The sequence below is a fragment of the Lampris incognitus genome, unplaced genomic scaffold, assembly GCF_029633865.1.
Source record: "Lampris incognitus isolate fLamInc1 unplaced genomic scaffold, fLamInc1.hap2 scaffold_187, whole genome shotgun sequence".
Lineage (NCBI taxonomy): Eukaryota > Metazoa > Chordata > Actinopteri > Lampriformes > Lampridae > Lampris > Lampris incognitus.
Window position 1 is genome coordinate 44313 of NW_026611146.1, and position 21041 is coordinate 65353.

The following is a 21041-nucleotide window of genomic DNA, read 5'->3' on the forward strand; positions in this document are numbered from 1 at the left end:
CCCCCTGCGTATTTTTGATCTACCCTGAGGACCCCTCCACCTGATCTTGGGGGAGGGGGGTTGCAATTTGTAGAAACAGTAGAAACTGCATTTTAAATTGCATTACAGCATTTATTCACTCTTTGGGGCAAAAATAAGAGCTTTCAGTTGTAACTTAGATATAGTTAACAAAACAGAATATGTATTCAGTAACTTTCAGATATATGTAACAAAACAGAATATGTATTCAGTAACTTTCAGATATATGTAACAACACAGAATATGTATTCAGTAACTTTCAGATATATGTAACACAACAGAATATGTATTCAGTAACTTTCAGATATATGTAACAAAACAGAATATGTATTCAGTAACTTTCAGATATATGTAACAACACAGAATATGTATTCAGTAACTTTCAGATATATGTAACAACACAGAATTCTTATGCAGTAACTTTCAGATATATGTAACAACACAGAATATGTATTCAGTAACTTTCAGATATATGTAACAAAACAGAATTCTTATGCAGTAACTTTCAGATATATGTAACAACACAGAATATGTATTCAGTAACTTTCAGATATATGTAACAAAACAGAATTTTTATGCAGTAACTTTCAGATATATGTAACAAAACAGAATATGTATTCAGTAACTTTCAGATATATGTAACAAAACAGAATTTTTATGCAGTAACTTTCAGATATATGTAACAAAACAGAATTCTTATGCAGTAACTTTCAGATATATGTAACAACACAGAATATGTATTCAGTAACTTTCAGATATATGTAACAAAACAGAATTTTTATGCAGTAACTTTCAGATATATGTAACAAAACAGAATATGTATTCAGTAACTTTCAGATATATGTAACAAAACAGAATTTTTATGCAGTAACTTTCAGATATATGTAACAAAACAGAATTCTTATGCAGTAACTTTCAGATATATGTAACAAAACAGAATTTTTATGCAGTAACTTTCAGATATATGTAACAAAACAGAATATGTATTCAGTAACTTTCAGATATATGTAACAGAACAGAATATTTATTCAGTAACTTTCAGATATATGTAACAAAACAGAATTCTTATGCAGTAACTTTCAGATATATGTAACAGAACAGAATATTTATTCAGTAACTTTCAGATATATGTAACAAAACAGAATTCTTATGCAGTAACTTTTAACAATGCAAACGGGAGCGAGATCTCTTATTAAAATACAATAAATTACACTTGTGAAACAGATGTAATTAGAGAAAAAAGTCCTGTTACCCTTTATAGTTTAGGTAGATAAAGGTCTCAGTCACATTTGAGTAAAATAATCCTATTTCCATAAATGTCACAGGATCTTTTTTTTAAGATATTTTATTTTCACGGACCCCTTGCAATTACACCACGGACCACTAGGGGTCCGCGGACCCCCGGTTGAGAAACACTGATAACCGACCCATAAAGTTATTTGCTGCATGCTGTGTTTACCCTGCTGTGCTTACACCACAGAGTACCAAGAGCAGTCTGCCATGTTTCTAACCGTTTTAGATGGTTTTTAAGATGTAGCTTTCAGCAAACTCACTAAAATGGCCAAAGCGGTGGCTAACCATGTGCCACGGAGAGCCATGTGTGTGTGTGTGTGTGTGCAGGTTTTCATTCCAGCCCGACTCCACACCAGGTGATTTCACTGATTTAGCAACCCTTCAACCTGCAAATCAGTGAAATCACCTGGTGTGGACTCCGGCTGGAGTGAAAACCTGCACACACACACACACACGGCTCTCCGTGGCACATGGTTAGCCACCCCGGGTCTAGGAGTTAATTAGTTTTTGGTAACAGTTCTAACTCACGGACACAAGAGTCCAGTTACTGACTGATTCAGGATAACAGTTTCTGACGGCTGCATGGTTTGCTGAGGACTGCGAGTGTAGGGCCAAGTCTTTTGGGAGCAGGGAGTCCTGGACATAAAGGGTAATTTTAACTTATGAATGTTTTTAATCGAAGACCTCTGAGAAGATGTAAAATACAGTAATTCTTGAAGACTTTATCCTCCAGAACAGTTGTGAAAGTAATAACAAAAACAGTATTAAATTCAACAAACCGATCCTAGTAACCAAAACAAACTAAAAAAAAGTTACTGGCTGAAGTGCTTTTGAAGTACTCACATCTGCTTCTGAAAAAGCAGCTGGTGGATTTCATATCGGGCCTCCGTGCGCTCACGGGCCGGAGGTTTGGCCAGCATGTCAGCCATCAGCATACCAAGGCGGTGTTCCTCCCTCTGATTTTCTTTGGCTTTTTCAGTTTGCTGGAGTCGGTGGAGGGTGGCATCCTCAACGGGTGCGGGCTGCGCTTTTCTTTTGTGGAATGTGGTGGGGGGAAACGGGACACTCGTGGATGCGAAGAGGTCGTGCCGACTGGTGGATGTGATGAGGGCAGCAGTGTTGGAGACAGTAGTAGTGGTGGTGGAGTTGGTGGAGTGGACCTCCTTGGGGGAGCGGAGGAGTCTTTGTTTCCAGGAGCAGCATGGCGGTGGCACTGCCTACTAGAAAGTTGGATGGAGTATGTATCGCGGTGTTTCACGAAACTGGGCAGCCAGCTCAAGAGGGAAACAATGGGGGGGGGGGGGTACAGAAACATTCCCGCCTGCTGCACCGCTCCTTCCCTCCAGCATCTTCCTTGCCTTCACAAACCGATCTTAAATATTTCCACTTCTGCCGACACACACTTTCTTCTTTTTCCCAAACTCTGCACCATTCCCCACCACAAATTTGGACCTCTTCACACAGCCTGTCTTCAAATTCAGCGTCCATGTTGGTTTCCAGTCCATAAAGGGTACTTTGACACTATTTGGGGCACATTTTGCCATTTGCCACTATTTTCCATTTTCAACCCCTGAAAAGCCAATTTTTATAAATTTAGTAAGAAATGTTGGGGAAAAAAAGGTTCAATTCAAATACAAAGTGAATTTTGTAGCACTATAAAAAGGAAAAATGTCATCAATACAACTGCATACCCCCCTTCCCCGTTGAACAACACGTAATAATACAATAACCCCCAAACAAAAGAGAAAAAAGGTGTGTGTGTGTGTGTATATATATATATATATATATATATATATATATACTGCTCAAAAAAATAAAGGGAACACATAAGCAATGCAATGTAGCTCCAAGTCAATCACACTTTTGAGATATCAACCTGTCCAGTTAGGAAGCAACACTGATTTGTGAATCAATTTCACCTGTTGGTAAATTGTCTAATTTCCACCAGGTGGAAATTAGACAATTTGCAAGACAACCCCTATAACAGGAATGGATTTGCAGGTGGTGGCCACAGACCATTTGCCTGTCCTCATCTTTTCTGGCCGATCTTTGGTTAGTTTTTCATTTTGCTAGTGCCCTCACCACTAGAGGTGGCATGAGGCGGTATCTGCAACCTACAGAAGTTGCTCAGGTAGTGCAGCTCATCCAGGATGGCACATCAATGCGTGCTGTGGCAAGAAGATTTGATGTGTCTCCCAGCACAGTGTCCAGAGCATGGAGGAGGTACCAGGAGACAGGCCAGTACACCAGGAGACGTGGAGGGGGCCGCAGAAGGACAACAACCCCGCAGCAGGACCGCTATCTGGTCCTTTGTGCAAGGAGGAACAGGAGGAGCACTGCCGGAGCCCTACAAGACGACCTTCAACAGGCCACTAATGTGCAGGTTTCTGCTCAAACAGTGAGAAACAGAATGCATGAGGATGGTATGAGGGCCCGACGTCCACAATTTGGGTCTGTGCTCACAGCCCAACACCGTGCAGCCCGATTGACCTTTGCCAGAGAACATCTTGGTTGGCAGATTCGCCATTGGCGCCCTGTGCTCTTCACAGATGAGAGCAGGTTCACACTGAACACATGTGACAGACGTGAGAGAGTCTGGAGATGCTGTGGAGAACGTTCTGCTGCCTGCAACATCCTCCAGCATGACCGGTTTGGCGGTGGGTCAGTGATGGTCTGGGGAGGCATATCCTTGGAGGGCCGCACAGACCTCTACGTGCTAGCCAGAGGTACCATGACTGCCATTAGGAACCGGGATGAGATCCTCAGACCCATTGTCAGACCATATGCTGGTGCAGTGGGCCCTGGGTTCCTGCTCATGCATGACAATGCTCGTCCTCATGTGGCCAGAGTGTGTCAGCAGTTCCTGTATGTCGAGGGCATTGATGCTATGGACTGGCCTGCACATTCCCCAGACCTGAATCCAATCGAGCACCTCTGGGACATCATGTCTCGTACCATCCGCCAACGCGATGTCGCACCACAGACTGTCCAGGAGTTGACCGATGCCCTGATCCAGGTCTGGGAGGAGATCCCTCAGGAGACCATCCGTCGTCTCATCAGGAGCATGCCCAGACGTTGTAGGGAGTGCATACAGGCACGTGGAGGCCACACACACTACTGAGCCTCATTTTGAATCGTCTTGAAGAATTTCCACAGAAGTTGGATCAGCCTATGTTCTCATTTTCCACTTTGATTTTGAGTATGATTCTGAATCCAGACCTTAATGGGCTAATGATTTTGATTTCCATTGATCATTCTTAGGTTATTTTGCTCTAAACACATTCCTCTGTCTAATAAATAAAGATTTTCAGCTGAAATATTTCATTCATCGAGGTCTATATTGTGTTTTTAGGTGTTCCCTTTATTTTTTTGAGCAGTGTATATAAGTATATATAAGTATATATAGATATGTCTGTTTCATGACATAAGCAATCATCAGCTGTCATATCTATATATATGTAAATACATATATATGTAAATAAGCCTACTTGAGGAAAGGACATACCATTTACTGCCTCGTCATGCACATCACGTGCACATTGTCCAATGGGGAAGGGAAAGGTGCAACGTTCAAAAATTCAAAACCACTTGATCGCTAACGGTCCAGTGGGGGCGTATTTGTCTATTGTCATGGTTTATTTATAATTCCAAAATAGGTGCTTAGTCAGACACAGGTTGCACATTTTACTGCTGGTTGGATGTGCTTTGTTCTTTGAGAGGATTCTCCAGGTGGTTGAATAATTAATGTTTCTCTGCGCCAATGACCAAATATAAGGGCTTAACGATGTTCCATTCCTTAAATGGTTGTTTGAAAAGCTACACGTGTGTGTGCACTAAGCCTCTTTTTGAATTCTCCCTCCGTTAGACCCACGTATGTCTCTGTTGCCGTTGCCCTCTCTGGTCACCGTCGCTTGGCAGATGACTCCCCTTCGTCTGGCATTTCCCCTCGAGGGGGCACGAGTCGTTCACGTGGCAGTTGCAGTTGGGGGTGTCCGGTTCTGATGAAGGTGTCGTTGATTTGTTCATGATTCTTGTGTTGTGGGGCGATCTTATTTGTTGAATGTTAGGCGTGCAGCTGTAACTAATTTTGATGGTGTTCCTATGGAAGAGCTTCCTCGGTTGATGGTCCGGGGTAAAGCACTTGTCCAAAAGTTCAACAACAACAAAAAATGTATCCAGGAATGAGTTGGCCAGCAGTTGCAGACATAGATATAAGCACCTATTTTGGAATTATAAATAAATCATGACAATAGACAAATACCACCCTCCCCTCCCCATTGGACCGTTAGCGATCACGTGGTTTTGAATTTTTGAACGTTGCACCTCTCCCTTCTGGACATTGTGCACGTGATGTGCATGACAAGGCAGTACATGGTATGTCCTCCCCTGGAGTAGCTTTATTTAGACAGCTGACGACTGCTTATGGCAGGAAACAGGCTGGTACTGTCTCAAAGAATTGACTTGGCTCACTGGATTATTTTGCTCCTTGTTTGTTGAGCACTTTCCCTAGCGTTGAGTGTTTCTTTAAACAAAGTTATGTATATATATTCATTCATTCATCATCAGCCGCTTCTCCGCGGTCGGGTCGCGGTGGCAGCAAGCTAAGTAGGGCACTCAGGACACCCCTCCCAGCAGCGGCCTCCAGCTCCTCCTGGGGGATCCCAAGGCCTTCCCAGGCCAGATGATTGGACATTTATTAGAAATTTGTATCATATATATATATATATATATATATATATATATATATATACACACACACACACACACACAAATGTACACACATGTAAGCATGTGTACAGGTGCATACATACACATAAAAATACTAACAATTGTATACAATATACCTTATATATTTTGTTCACACAGTATTATCTATTTAGTGAATTTCACAACACAATCCCCAGTACTGCACACATTGTTGTTTTGCAGCGTTATAAGGAACAGCTCAGTCTGGACTTTCTGCTAAAGGAAGTGCGTTTGATATGCTGGAAAAAGGGGCCCCAAATCTTTTTGAATTTATTAGAGGAACGACGCAGGGACGGCCTTATCTTTTTCAATTTTAGAAAGTAAAGAACATCTCGCACCCGGCGTAAATGATACGGAGGTATCCGTGGTTGCCACTCCATCAGCGTCAACCTTTCTGCAAGTATGGTAATAAAAGCTATTACATTATTTTTAGATGAAGAGAGGAGAGACGAGGGGGGGGGGGTGACACACCAAATATTGCACTAAACATTAGGATCAAGCTTCACATCGATTATGATTGACAAAGTGTTAAAGATTTCTGCCCAATAGTTACCTAATGATGGGCAGAGCCAGAACGTGTGTGGGGGATTAGCCAGAGTCGGATGACATCTGTCACAGGCAGGTCATAAATCATCATATATTTCAGACGGTTGAGCCTTGGAATAATAAGTACGGTGTATGAACTTACACTGCATAAAGCCACGTTTTGCACCAATGGAAGAGCTATCTACCCGTTTCAAAGTCTCATCCCCAAGTTCATTTTAAATTCTTTCCCTATATCATTTTCCCCAAAGAGTCTTTATGGAGTTCAGTGAGTCTAACTGAAGAAGATGGATCTGAGAGTAGACAGATGACTGAAATGACGACTTTCAAAGACAGATGTGGAGCCGTGAAACTATCTAAGGGTGAGTCATTAGGCAAATTGGGAAATGCAGTGAATGTATTCCCGAATAAAGCTGCGGACCTGTAGATATCTGCAAAAGTGTTACTCAGTTTAAACCTTTCCACAGGCTGTTTAAAAGGATGCAAATGTGTTGCCTTTATGCAAATCTTTGAAAGTTTCGATACTTAGTTTGGACCAAGTTACAAAGCATTATCCATCCGAGAAGAGCGGAAAACACTAAAGTGGTCTTAATAGAAAAGGATTTCAGACCAAAATAGTGCCTGAACCGGATCCAAATTTTGAGAGAGGACTTCACAAGCACCATCTGGTTCTTGTGTAACCAAAGCGAGAGCTGTGTCCGCATTCTCGGCACAAAGTCAAACGGGTTTTCGGTGGGTGTCGGACTCCGCCAAGGTTGTCCCTTTTCTCCGATCCTGTTTGTGATATTCATGGACAGGATCTCAAGGCGCAGCCAAGGTGAGCAGTGTGTCCGTTTTGGCAACCTCAGAATTACATCTCTGCTCTTCACAGATGGTGTGGTTTTGTTGGCTTCATCACGCGACGTCCAGCATGCACTGGGGCGGTCTGCAGCTGAGTGTGAAATGGCCGGGATGAGGGTCAGAACCTTCAAGTCTGAGGCCGTGGTCCCCCCCCCCCCCGGAAAATGGTGGCTAGCTCCCTCCGGGTTGGGGGTGAGTTGTTGCTTCAAGTGAAGGAGTTCAAGTATCTCGGGGTCTTGTTCACGAGTGAGGGTAGGATGGAGCGGGAGATTGACAGGCAGACCGGTGCAGCATCAGTAGTAATGCGGATGTTGTACTGGACCATTGTGGTGAAGATGGAGCTGAGCCGGAAGGCAAAGCTCTCAATTTACCAGTCAACCTGTGTTCCAACCCTCACCTATGGTCATGAGCTTTGGGTAGTGACCGAAAGGGTGAGATCGCGGATACAAGCGGCTGAAATGAGTTTCCTCTGTAGGGTGTCTGGACTCAGCCTTAGAGATAGGATGAGGATCTCGGACATCCGGAGTAGAGCCACTACTCCTTCGCGTCGAAAGGAGCCAGTTGAGGTGATTCGGGCATCTGATTAGGATGCCTCCTGGGCGCCTCCCTTTGGAGGTTTTCTGGGCACGGCCGACTGGAAGGAGACCCCGGGGTAGACCCAGGACTCGCTGGAGGGACTACATGTCCAATCTTTCCTGGGAACGCCTTGGGATCCCCCAGGAGGAGCTGGAGGGCGTTGCTGGGGAGAGGGACGTCTGGAGTGCCCTACTTACAGAAAGTGGGCGGCACGGTGGTGCCGTGGTTAGCGCGGTCGCCTCACGGCGAGAAGGCCCTGGGGTTGAGCAATGGGGTAGTCCAACCTTGCGGGGTCGTCCCGGTTTGTCCTATGTGTGGAGTTTGCTTGTTCTCCCCGTGTCTGTGTGGGTTTCCCCGGGGGGCTCCGGTTTCCTCCCACAGTCCAAAGACATGTAGGTCGGGGGAATCAGCCATACTAAAATTGTCCGTAGGTATGAATTTGTGTGTTTGTGTGTTTGTGGGCCTTGTGTGATGGCCTGGCGGCCTGTCCAGGGTGTCTCCCCGCCTGCTGCCCAATGATTGCTGGGATAGGCCTCCAGCATGCCAGAGAGCAGGATAAGCGGTTCGGATAACGGATGGGTGGATGTTTCACAGAAAGTAGAAGTTAGGTGCAATGTGTAATTTCTACCTACTGCTGACCTGCTGACCCCGTACTGATCATCAGTGTTGGGGCAGGAGTGCCACTACAAGCAGCAGTGTAATTTAGCCTCCGGGTTCCAAGAGTGGGAGCAGCGCAACTAGTTTAACTGCATTTCTCAGTAGCGTGGTGGCAGCGTCGCTGTTTTCTGAAATAGCTTTTCCAGTAGCAAAGCTCTTTTGTCGATCAAGTGGTGCGGTGGCGTCCACACAAGCCACACTTTCCCCAGACGTTCCTGAAGCTCGGCCGCAGCGGAGCTTCCTGCTGCGGTCCGAAATAAAGCTGCTCGGCATGAGTAAGTGACGACACCGCCATACATGGACCTGTACGCGTAGCAGAAAGAAGCGCTTCGCTGTGACGGTGACATCATGTACCAATCTGTGGGCTGATGCTTGCGACTTGTCTGCTGCAAGGGAATACACACACACACACACACACAAACACACACACACACGACAGCTGTTTTTTGTTATTATGTGGAGCACATGTTTTTGTTTTGCAGCAGCAGCAGTGAGAGCAGAGCGCACAGCTTTGTTGTTTAATAAATTATTGAACTGAACATGTTTTGCCTGTCTTTCTGTTTGACTGACAGTTTTATTGATCAGCGACGTAGCACTGACTTAGAATGAAGCTGGTTCAATGAAGAAATAAGAGATTTGCTGCAGTAAACTACTTTTGCCATGTTGCTGTAGCACAGCTTGCTACGTTTCTCGGGGGGGGGGGGCTTCACTATGTAGAGTAACTGGTAGCTTATCAGCTCACTACACTTTCCAAGTAGCTGGCCCAACACTGCTGGTCATTAATGGGAACAACAACAGTAGTCAGAAGAATGGGCCTGGTCAGGGAAATCCAGTTATGGTGAAGCTGGTCAGATACCCAGCATTTTCACTGCCATCGACAAACTGGACCTCGAGCAACGTTTAACTTGCGTAACAATTTTACTGTATTGTGCATTCAGTTACGTTAAAATCCCAATCGGTGGATTTTTTTTTTGTTGGTAGTGCTAACACCGTATATTACACTTGGCCCCACCACTTCCAGAATTGTGGTGCCACCTCCGAGTAAGTAACGGTGGAAAAGCAAAGATGTTTGGGTTTGATTGTGAGCACAGGCAGGTTCCGTTACAACAAAGAGTTGAATTATGTACAGTTTGAAAAAAAAAACTTTTCCTTAAAAATTCAGCAGTCATAATGACGGATGACGTACGTCCCGCAAGTGAGTATCGTGTGGCTCGAACAACTGGAAAAAGGCAAATATAAATGAATCAGTCCCAAATGCAATTTTTCAATCCCCAACATTCAGTCACTTCACTCATTTACAATCTCGAGCTTAAGTATATTCGGACTGTGGCGCAAGTTCAAACAAAATTGGGAGTATATTTTGGAATTCCAGTGCCCATATCCAAGTCACCTTGGAGGAAAATGATGCATGCTCACAAGTCTGAGTATGCATTTGCGAACATGTCCCTACAGATTGAGATATATGTTTAGGCTAAATATGCCAGTATCAACGCCCATATTTTCATAATGTGTGTGTGTGTGTGTGTTAGTTAGTGTAGATAGCGGGACCGAAAACTAAAGCACTTATGATCCTAATTCTTTTTGGAGGTGGTAGGTATTGTCTCAGAGAGTAAGGGGAAAAATCCCAGAAAATTAAAATTATGCATAATTATGCATAAATATGCATAAATATGCATTTTTCTAAAAATGGCTAAAAAAACACTTTTCCCGGCATTTCAGATGATTCTGAGCATCATTGATTTTTTTCACCTATATAACAAAAATTTCTGGGACGTAGAAATGTTTTGGCATTATGCAAAATATATGCATTTTTGCAAAAATGCACTTACGATCCTCATTTTTTTTTTGGAGGTGGTAGGTATTGTTCCAGAGAGGACCAGAAAAATAGCAGAACATTGAAATAATTATGCATAATTATGCAAAATACGCATTTTCTAAAAATGGCTAAAAACCACTTTTCTCGGCATTTCAGATGATTCCGAGCATTTGGGGGGACGGGGGAGTTGGAGTGGGGGGGGGGTTTAGGGGCAGGGGGAAGGCGGTTAGCTGGCAGGATGAAGAGGGGGGGGAGATTTAGACAGGTGGATAACCTAACCGCTACATTGTAGCGGGGTTCTTCTAGTCATCCTCATAATTATCGACTCAGAACATCTACTAGCTACTGTGTGACACATTTTTAATGGAGAAGTTATATAGATGTGGGTCACCACAAAGTCACTCATAGCTCATATTCGCTTGTGTGATGCGCACTCGGATCACTCTGCCTATAACCACCGACGCTTGAAGTGGCAGTCCTCGTCATCCTGTCTGTGATGCTGAGGTCCGGTTGTGCCACACTCTCTTCCCGTGTGCGCTGCGGTTCCCTCCCACCACCAGAAAGACGTGCGCGTCAGGGATCATAGTCCTGTCCGTGGCCCCCCGACCAAGGCAATGGGAAAGGAGAGCAGGAGTCGGTCCCCGGGCGCTGCCCGGCGGCTGCCCGCTGCTCCTACACCACAGGAAGGCTGACATGCGGAGGATGAATTTCATCATATAGTGACAAGTGAAGTATCTTCTTCTATAAAGCCGGAGCGAGGAAATAGGAACTAGAAAGGAACGAATAAGAATCCGATGAACAAAACATCCTAATTCGCGTCATGAATTCCAGAACGCCGGCGCGCGCAGAACCGGGCGTAAACCCCACTCCATTACCCAACGGGTTGAACTCATCTGCCACGCGCCCGCGCCCGCGCGCCCGCGCGCCGGCAAAACTAACGACGACGACGGGTCGCGCGTTGCGTCTTTTTTAATTGGACGCTCGGTCCGAGGACGCGGAATTGCGCGGCGTCTCATTGGCTGCGGCGCCTCCGGTCGGTTCAAGAAGGTTCTCCGCGGACTCGTTTATAAGCAAGCTGCGCCACCGCTGCGCCCAGACGGCGAGCCTGGTTCCGAGCGGGGTCAGCGGAGTCCGAGCGGGGGGTCAGCGGAGTCTCGACGTCACTTCACAGGCTGTGGACCGCCGGAGTCCGACACGGAAGGTACGTCCCGGTTCGTCGCCATCAAACCGTCGACGGAACCGAAGCGACGACTCGCGGTTCATGTCGAACCGAGTCCGGTACGGCTCGTGGAAAAACATAAGCGTCCCAGTCGAGCGTCCGCAAGTGGGCGCGTCCCACCCCCCCCCCCCCGGGGCAAGGGACGCCGCCCCCTGCGTCCGTAAACAAGGCTACTTCAGCCTCAACTTTACCCGGCTGAAAACGTCCGGGTTCAGGATCTGATACGGGTGGCAAGTTGCGCCATTAAGGGGGGGGTGGGTTTGGCCCTCGGCGACAAAGTTCGGGCGGTGTCAGCCGGAGGGGCCCGGTCGTTGCGGGGGACGCGCGGCGCGTCGTTGAACGGTGCCAACAGCGGGGCCAAGCGAACCTTCTAGCAACTTCTCAATCAACCCAAACGCTGAGCGCGACTCTAAACCCAGCGCATGACGCTTACGCGCGGGTGTTGCGCAATACCCGCCCCGCCCCCCTGGGGCGCAGCCGGGGCATCGGATACTGGTCGAGCTTATTTGTTCAACCCAAAATCGCAAGGTGGTACCGGAGGGCTTCACAGTCAGCGCAGTGCACCGTGCACGGCTCCCTCTCACCCTGGACCATAGAGCCGAATCAGGGAAAAGGGGAATGTGGGAGAACCCTTACATTATATTAGGAAGGGCAGCAGAGGAGGGATCCCTATTCCAGGACGGACACACATGCAATAGGTGTCAGATGCACATGACACACAAAAATAACGATTATAACGTCAACGTCATAGATCACACAGAGCAGTGCCATGTAAAAACTCATAGCTGATTCATATTCTTGTGCAAATTTACATGTGCTGGTAATAAAACAGCAGTAAAGAGTGCAGGGCAGTTACTAACCATGTCCCCCCCCCCCAGATGTTCCTGGATTTAAGTTCAGTGTTACTTCTGTGTGGGCCGGGGCAAACGTGTGTCGTTACAAACTGGCATTCCTTTTCCCAAAAAGGCGAATAGTTGAACTCTGCGCTGGTGATTTCTTGCCAGGGATTTCCTTGTGTGGTAAAGGAATGACTGCTGTAATAACAGATATGGCGAGAAGCTGGCTCGTGAGCTTCGCCTTCCTGTCATTTGATGTTAATTAAAGTGGATATGAACGCTGGGATCTTTTGTGTATCTCAAGTCTGCCAAGTTGCCAACCGGATGCCTCCTCAATCGAAGTGGGTGGGTCAAGAACGCATCCAGGCATTTGAAGCGTTCTTGGTGAAATGTCAGTTCGGGGTTCGGGACAGTACTTGGGTCTTTCGTGAGTTCACGCATACAGACGAGGTCTATTCTTTGAGAAACCCCCATGGGAAGGGCTGTGTTGCTTCAGCCGCTGTTTGCAGTAATGTCAAAGCCGCTGAGCTAATGAAGCGGCACAGATTGTGCTCGACACAGTTGGTTGTGCATTTAATCTAGAAACAAGGACGGGCAGTGTCTGCTGCTGAACATATTTGAAATACAACTTAGTTGTTTGTATTAGCTGTGTCAGCCAACTAAAAGACCACATTGGTCACTGCCCTGTAAGTTAAAAACTCAAATCAGCTACTGCAATGAAATTTAGCTTGCATTCTTGTGCATTCATTTTCTTTTTATCTTCATTATTTGGCTTATTGGCATTATATTCCATATGGAAAAGTGACTCAAAAGTTTGTGTGGCAGAGTGGGGTGTGGTCCTGCCGTCCCCAGTGGGTCTAATTGACTCAGGAAAGATAAATTGGTGCCACACCCCAAACAATGAGGCCAGAGCCCAGCGCCACTGCAGTTGTTTTGATTCTTCCCTTTTTCTCCCCAATTGTACTTGGCCCATTACCCCCGCTCTTCCGAGCAGTCCCGGTCGCTGCTCCACCCCCTCTGCCAGTCTGGGAAGCGCTGCAGACTACCACATGCCTCCTCCGATACATGTGGAGTTGCCAGCCACTTCTTTTCACCTGGCAGTGAGGAGTTTCACCAGGGGGGACGTAGCACGTGGGAGGATCACGCTATTCCCCCCCAGTTCCGTCCCCCTCCTGAACAGGTGCCCTGACCAACCAGAGGAGGCACTAGTGCAGCGACCAGGACACATACCCACATCCGGCTTCCCACCCGCAGACACGGCCAGTTGTCTGTAGGGAAGCCTGACCAAGCCGGCAGCAACACGGGGATTTGAACCGGCGATGCCCGTATTGGTAGACAACAGAATAGACTGCCACAACACCCAGGTGTCCCATAAAAAGCAGTTTGTTAGTTGGCACACTTGAGGCTGATCAGTCTCGCTGTCACATGTCGGCTCTTCCACAACCCACAATGTGTCTCAGCTTGCAGCCCAAGGCTAAGCCACACCCCACTACCACACTTTGATTTTACATTCATGGATTGGTGCCATTTGAACATGTTTTCTCTCAAATCTAACACGGTTAAAAGATGAGCGAAGACAAAGGTAGTGGAAAGAGAGAAGAGCAGAGTTTAAGCAGTTATGCTCGATGCATAACTGGCCCAGTATATGTATGTAATTAAATCTGATGCTGAGGAAATATATTTTGTAATTTCAAAATGCAGTATTTTATTTTGGGGGTTTTTTCGACAGCAGTATTTTGATATATTTGTTTTTGTTTTTTTTTGTATCAGAATACATTTTGATGTATTTGTGACCATCCCTGTCTAAATATAACTTCTTAAATACTTTGTTCTGTCAATTCCCAAATGTTCTGCATCATGTTTAGTAGACTGGCATAATAATCTGCTGCTGTAGCAACACTGCCTATTATAGTACTGTTGTTGGTACTGTTGTTGCCATAACACACAGTCTTAAGCTGTCAGAAGTGGGAAGCTTGTAAACAGCTGCTGTGGACTCTCAATGAGACAATTTGGCCCAACTTGTGTGCTGGTCAAATATCCTACAATATCTTGGTAGCCTGGTGTAGTGTTGTGTAAAGGTCACTCCTGTCATTTGCGCCCCAATTTATCTGCCATGTGGCAGTCGATTTCAGTGCTATTGAAAAGTTAAAATGCTAATGTAACAATTAAAATACTGAAGTGTTTTCTCCTATTATTCCAGCAATCATGTCAAAGGGACCAGCTGTTGGCATCGACCTGGGTACCACCTACTCCTGTGTAGGGGTCTTTCAGCATGGAAAGGTGGAGATCATTGCCAATGACCAGGGTAACAGAACCACACCCAGCTATGTTGCATTTACAGACACTGAGAGGCTGATTGGGGATGCCGCTAAGAATCAGGTGGCCATGAATCCCACCAACACAGTTTTTGGTAAGAAGATTTTCTATCCAAATGAAATATGAAAGGGAATTTCTGCTGGCTTTTGATAACTTTTTTTTAATTTATTATTATACCCCTAGATGCAAAACGTCTGATTGGCCGACGGTTCGATGATGCCGTTGTGCAGGCAGACATGAAGCACTGGCCATTCACTGTCATCAGTGACTCATCTCGCCCCAAAGTACAAGTGGAATACAAAGGAGAGACCAAGACCTTCTACCCAGAGGAGATTTCCTCCATGGTGCTGGTCAAGATGAAGGAGATTTCTGAGGCCTACCTTGGCAAGGTAAACAAGCAGTAGCACTTACAGGGTATAGATAATGCAGAGGTTATTAGGTGATTCTTAAAGGTTTGTTTTTTTTCCTTTTACATTTTTTGAGCTAAAAACCTGTTGGTATGTGTCTGTGATGGTAGAACCAATGAACTGATGGCTCAACAAAAAACAAGACTCATCACGCATCTGCTCTGGAGGGAGAAAGTCTATGCTCTTGCATTCTGGGGAAAACTCAAATGACCCTCAACCACCTCCGAATTTCCTACGTCTTATGGAGGTGTCAAAGGTGCATAGACCCATGTGATGCAGGAGACACATAAGGTCCAGCACCTTAGACCAATTAAATATGAGGTGAATAGAAAGGTGACACACCAGCGTTGGCCAACTAAACTATCTGGGTTGACTGGTGAGATGTTCTGCTACATCACTGCCACCTTCAGTCCAACCCACACCTCCATCACTGTCCTCTACATTTACATCCCTTCATATCCTTTATACATGGACACCACCATCACTGTCCTCTACATTTACACCCCTTTATACTCTTTTATATATGAACACCACCATCACTGTCATCATACATTTACACCCCTTTATCCTTTTTCTAAAATGTGAGTAGGTGGAGAGACAGGCTAAAAATGAGTGCTTACTCATGCTTCAAAACAAATGGTCAAACAAATTTTTGGGGATTTGTCTTTTAGAATGGTATGCAAATGTAAATTAAACTTTGGACATTTCACTTGCCAGCCACTCCCAAGAATATTGCTTTATTTGTGGTTCAACTAAGTTCAAATAAATCACCTCCCTGTTTAATTATATATGACCAAAATAAAAAGACTATCTACATCAAATATTGGACAATGCTCAGTTATTTTTTAGTTTCCCATTGGAGAGTTGTTCTGTTCCTTGTTTGAGTATACTGCTGTCACTATTTTGAAAGATCACAAAAAACAAAAGACCAGGGGGGAGGTGTATGGGGCAAGTCACAAAAACACAAAAATTCAAATCACACATGGGTGTGATAGTATAAACGCTGAGTATTTCAAACAGTATCATGTAGAACAAGGGTTCGCACATGTTGGTACATCAGGTACCCTCACTGGTGATTTCAGTCACCGGGAAAAGCAGTATACCAGATCTACCACCCAAAATGACAGTAATTCCAAATTTTAAGGGTTTAAAATTTGGAATGATGACTCCCATCATCATGAAATGCGTTGAGAGGCTGGTCATGAAGCACATCAAGTCCAGCCTCCCCTCCACTCTGGACCCTCTCCAGTTTGCATACTGTGCTAACCATTCCACAGAAGATGCCATAACCTCTGCTCTTCATCCAGCCCTGTCCTACCTGGAGAGAAAGAACAGCTTTTAACACAATCATACCACAACAGCTGATCAAAAAGCTGAGCCAGCTGGGCCTTGAACACCTCCCTCTGCAACTGGTTGCTGGACTTCCTCGGGGGGAGGCCACAGTCAGTGCAAATTAGTGAGATCTCCAGGACCATCACACTGAGCACCGGTGCTCCACAGGGCTGTGTGCTCAATCTGCTTTTGTTCACCCTGCTGACTCATGACTGCACAGCATCATCCACCTCCCAACCTCATTATAAAATGTGCTGATGATACCACAGTGGTAGGTCTCATCAGCAACGATGAATCATCATACAGAGCGGAGGTGGATCAACTGGTGACGAGATGCAAAAACAACAAACTCTTCCTAAACATAAGAAAAACTAAGGAGGTCATTATTCACTTTAGAAAGACCAACACCTACCATACTCTTCTGACCATCAATGGTATGGACGTAGAGAGAGTCAGCAGTGTTAAGTTCCTGGGAGCTCACATCACGGAGGACCTCTCCTGGTCCTCACATGTCACTGCACTCTCCATGAAGAGCCAGCAGCGTCTTCACCTCCTGCGATGTCTGAAAAAGGCGGGTCTCCCCCCACCCATCCTCATCACATTCTACAGAGGCACCATAGAGAGCATTCTGGCCAGCTGTATCACTGTCTGGCATGGGAACTGCAAGGCCTCTGACTGCAAATCCCTACAGCGGATAGTGAAGACAGCTGGAAAGATCATAGGAACTGCTCTCCCATCCATCCAGGCCATCTATGATGCACGGTGCACCCGAAAGGCTCTTAGCATCGTGAAGGACCCCACCCACCCTTCCCACATCCACTTCACCCTCCTACCCTCTGGCAGGAGATACCGGAGCATCTGTGCTGCCTCTACCAGACTATGCAATAGTTTCATTCCTCAGGCTGTGAGGTTCCTCAACAGCCTGAACACTTATACCTTCCACAAAATGACTTTTTGACCGTCTTTCTCACTGTCCGTGTCAGGTGTGCTTGTTCTGTTGAAGTCTGTGAAGTAATTTTTGCTTTTAATGCACTTTTTGTTTTTAATATTTATTGTGTGTTATTTGTTTTTATGCGACACTGTGGTCCTTGTGAAACATAATTTCGTTCCCTTGTATGTATGAGACATGCGTATGAGGCAATGACAGTAGAAGTAGTCTAAGTCTAAATTGTGACTCTTTCCTCTTTGCAGTCTGTCACCAATGCTGTTGTGACTGTGCCAGCCTACTTCAATGACTCTCAGCGTCAGGCCACTAAAGACGCAGGGACCATCTCTGGGCTTAATGTCCTCCGGATCATCAATGAGCCAACAGCAGCTGCCATTGCATATGGCCTGGACAAAAAGGTGAGAACAAATGTAGTACTCAACACAATTTACCGTTTGCTATTATTTATCAAAAGACATAATGACCCCAGAAAGGCTCAATGTTAACTGGGCCAGAAGAAAGCCTTCAAATCAAAATTCTTTTCGACACTTTTAAAGCACTGAAAAAGTATATTAAGTACAAAATAAACTTAATTTGGCAAAATGATTCCCATATAATAATTTTTCAGTATTACCAGTCATTTCACAGTCGCAATATCTGTCAAAATTCACAATTAGAATTTTCCGGGACTCTGTATACACAGCTTTCTTTCTCAATGAGGCCGTGCTTCTCTCATAGGCAACAAAGAGCTATTGGTCTTTAATGGTTTGGTATGCTGTGATGATGAGCCTTTGCGTGCACTCATTCGTTGTTTCATTCATTCATCCATCCATCCAGCCTTGACACCGCGTGGACCAGATGACAGGTCGTGGGATACACATTTGGCTAACATGCAGGCTGTGTGCTGTCGACTCTTGTCAGGAGCTTTGACGGTCTCAGTTTAGGATTACATTGCGGTGCACCTCTTGTGATCAAGTGCTACTCCACAACAGACTTTGCTTCCAACGGTTATGTAAAGGACTGATGAGATAACATTTTCCTTCATCATTCTTTTATTCATCATCGCACAATTTATAATATCAGGCAGACCTAGTCTAAAGTTTTTGATGTATTTTGAAAGTATAAACGATTTGCAGTATATTTGATAGCATGAAGGAAATATGACATGTATTTTTGAGTCTTAATAAAGAAATTTCCAAATGCTTAATTATCAAACTTAAGTATGTCAAATGGATAATTGTTGTACTGATGTTCCCCTCCCCACACACAAACCCATCTCTATTACAGGTCGGTTCTGAAAGAAATGTTCTCATCTTTGATCTGGGTGGGGGTACGTTCGATGTCTCCATCCTCACGATTGAAGATGGAATCTTCGAGGTGAAGTCCACAGCGGGAGATACCCACTTGGGAGGAGAGGACTTTGACAACCGCATGGTCAACCACTTCATTACAGAGTTCAAGCGCAAGTACAAGAAGGACATCAACGACAACAAGCGGGCCGTCCGTCGTCTGCGCACAGCTTGCGAGAGGGCCAAGCGCACCTTGTCCTCCAGCACCCAGGCCAGCATTGAGATTGACTCCCTGTATGAAGGCGTTGATTTCTACACCTCTATTACAAGGGCCCGCTTTGAAGAGCTGAATGCAGACCTGTTTCGTGGAACTCTGGACCCTGTGGAGAAGTCTCTCCGTGATGCAAAGTTGGACAAGGGTCAGATCCACGACATCGTCCTGGTGGGAGGCTCCACACGAATCCCAAAGATTCAGAAGCTGCTGCAGGACTTCTTCAATGGGAAAGAGCTTAACAAGAGCATTAACCCTGATGAAGCTGTAGCCTACGGTGCAGGTATGGTCTCTGAATGATCTTACCATACCATAAACTTCACTGTATTTGACTAATTAAAAATCCTGCCCAAGAGATTACCTTGTAATGAGATTTACTTATGAGGCGACTAAAGGGAGAGGCCAATCCTCTTGGTTTTTTTTGTTGTTTCATAGCTGTTCAGGCAGCCATCTTGTCAGGTGACAAGTCTGAGAACGTGCAGGATCTGCTACTGTTGGATGTCACGCCCTTGTCCTTGGGCATTGAAACTGCTGGAGGAGTCATGACTGTCCTGATCAAGAGGAACACCACCATCCCCACCAAGCAGACCCAAACCTTCACCACTTATTCAGACAACCAGCCTGGTGTACTCATTCAGGTACAACTTCTGTCTTCTTTCCCTCTGCCAGGGAATTTGTTGTAGTCACACGCAGGAAGTAGATGGAAAAGGCATCTTGGGAAAAAATTATTTTATGACTTCAACAGGTAAATTAATGCTGGAGTAACTTGTTAATCTTTTATAGTTTACTTAGTTTAATAGGATTACTATTTTAGATCAAAGTTCATTTTAAAATGTACCATCATTGAGAAGACCTTACATTTTTGCTGCAGGTGTTTGAAGGTGAAAGAGCTATGACCAAAGACAACAACCTCCTGGGAAAGTTTGAGCTTACCGGAATCCCCCCTGCCCCCCGAGGTGTTCCTCAGATCGAGGTGACCTTTGACATTGATGCTAATGGAATCATGAATGTGTCTGCTGTCGACAAGAGCACTGGCAAAGAGAACAAGATAACAATCACTAATGACAAAGGTAATCTTGAAGAACTGAAATGCCATAGCTGAAAACCACTGGTTGAGAAATGTGGCCCTATTTATCTCCCCTCAGCTTTCTAAGGGCTCGGTTTTGGGGTTTTTTTCTCCTCTCTGCCACAAATCAGGTCGTTTGAGCAAGGAGGACATTGAGCGCATGGTCCAGGAAGCTGAGAGATACAAGGCGGAGGACGATGTACAGAGAGAAAAGGTGTCTGCCAAGAACGGGCTGGAGTCTTATGCCTTCAATATGAAGTCCACAGTGGAGGATGAGAAGCTGAAGGGCAAGATTAGTGATGAGGATAAACGGAAGATCCTGGACAAGTGTAATGAGGTCGTTAGCTGGCTGGATAAAAACCAGGTATAACCCGCAGTAAGGCAATGGACAAGTGTCACGGTTACCTTTTTATCAAAGAACTATTGAAATGATAATCGGTGTGGCAGTTCCTGATTTGTATTTTTTTTTCTTTTTTTGTAGTTTGCAGAGAAGGATGAGTTTGAGCACCAGCAGAAGGAATTGGAGAAGGTGTGTAACCCGATCATTACCAAGCTGTACCAGGGTGCTGGTGGCATGCCGGAGGGCATGCCAGGCTTCCCGGGGGCTGGTGGTGCCCCAGGAGGTAGAGGAGAGTCCTCCGGCCCCACCATCGAGGAGGTTGACTAAACATTCCGGCTCTCTGTTCACTTAAACCAGTTAATGATTTCACAACAATACAACCTTGAGTTTTTCACGTGATCTGTTCGACATTCTTTGCCATTGTTTCTTGGACATAACATACCATAGGACTGTCTTTTCTCGTTGTGTGTTTCACTCTGTATGGTGTTTCGTTTTACCAGTTAATGTGATTAATCATTCAAACCCCAATAAATCTCTTCGAGTTCGTTTTA

The 21041-nt window shown here is 45.3% G+C and overlaps 1 protein-coding gene across 1 annotated transcript; it reads left to right on the plus strand.

Annotated features, from left to right (window-relative positions):
- The first annotated feature begins 11495 nt into the window (after positions 1-11495).
- Positions 11496-21041, plus strand: LOC130132847 (heat shock cognate 70 kDa protein-like). The gene is made up of 9 exons (XM_056301868.1): positions 11496-11690; positions 14745-14954; positions 15044-15249; positions 17791-17943; positions 18812-19367; positions 19520-19722; positions 19956-20154; positions 20282-20514; positions 20632-21041. Exons 2-9 carry the CDS (start codon positions 14750-14752, stop codon positions 20815-20817), a joined length of 1941 nt encoding a protein of 646 aa, XP_056157843.1. The 5' UTR covers positions 11496-11690; positions 14745-14749; the 3' UTR covers positions 20818-21041.

Excerpts from the sequence above, each read along its gene's own strand:
- LOC130132847 (XM_056301868.1), top strand. The coding sequence starts at position 14,750 with ATGTCAAAGGGACCAGCTGTTGGCATCGACCTGGGTACCACCTACTCC. Across the intron at positions 19,723-19,955 it reads AGCCTGGTGTACTCATTCAG|GTGTTTGAAGGTGAAAGAGC; the intron begins GTACAACTTCTG and ends TTTTTGCTGCAG. Across the intron at positions 20,515-20,631 it reads GCTGGCTGGATAAAAACCAG|TTTGCAGAGAAGGATGAGTT; the intron begins GTATAACCCGCA and ends CTTTTTTTGTAG.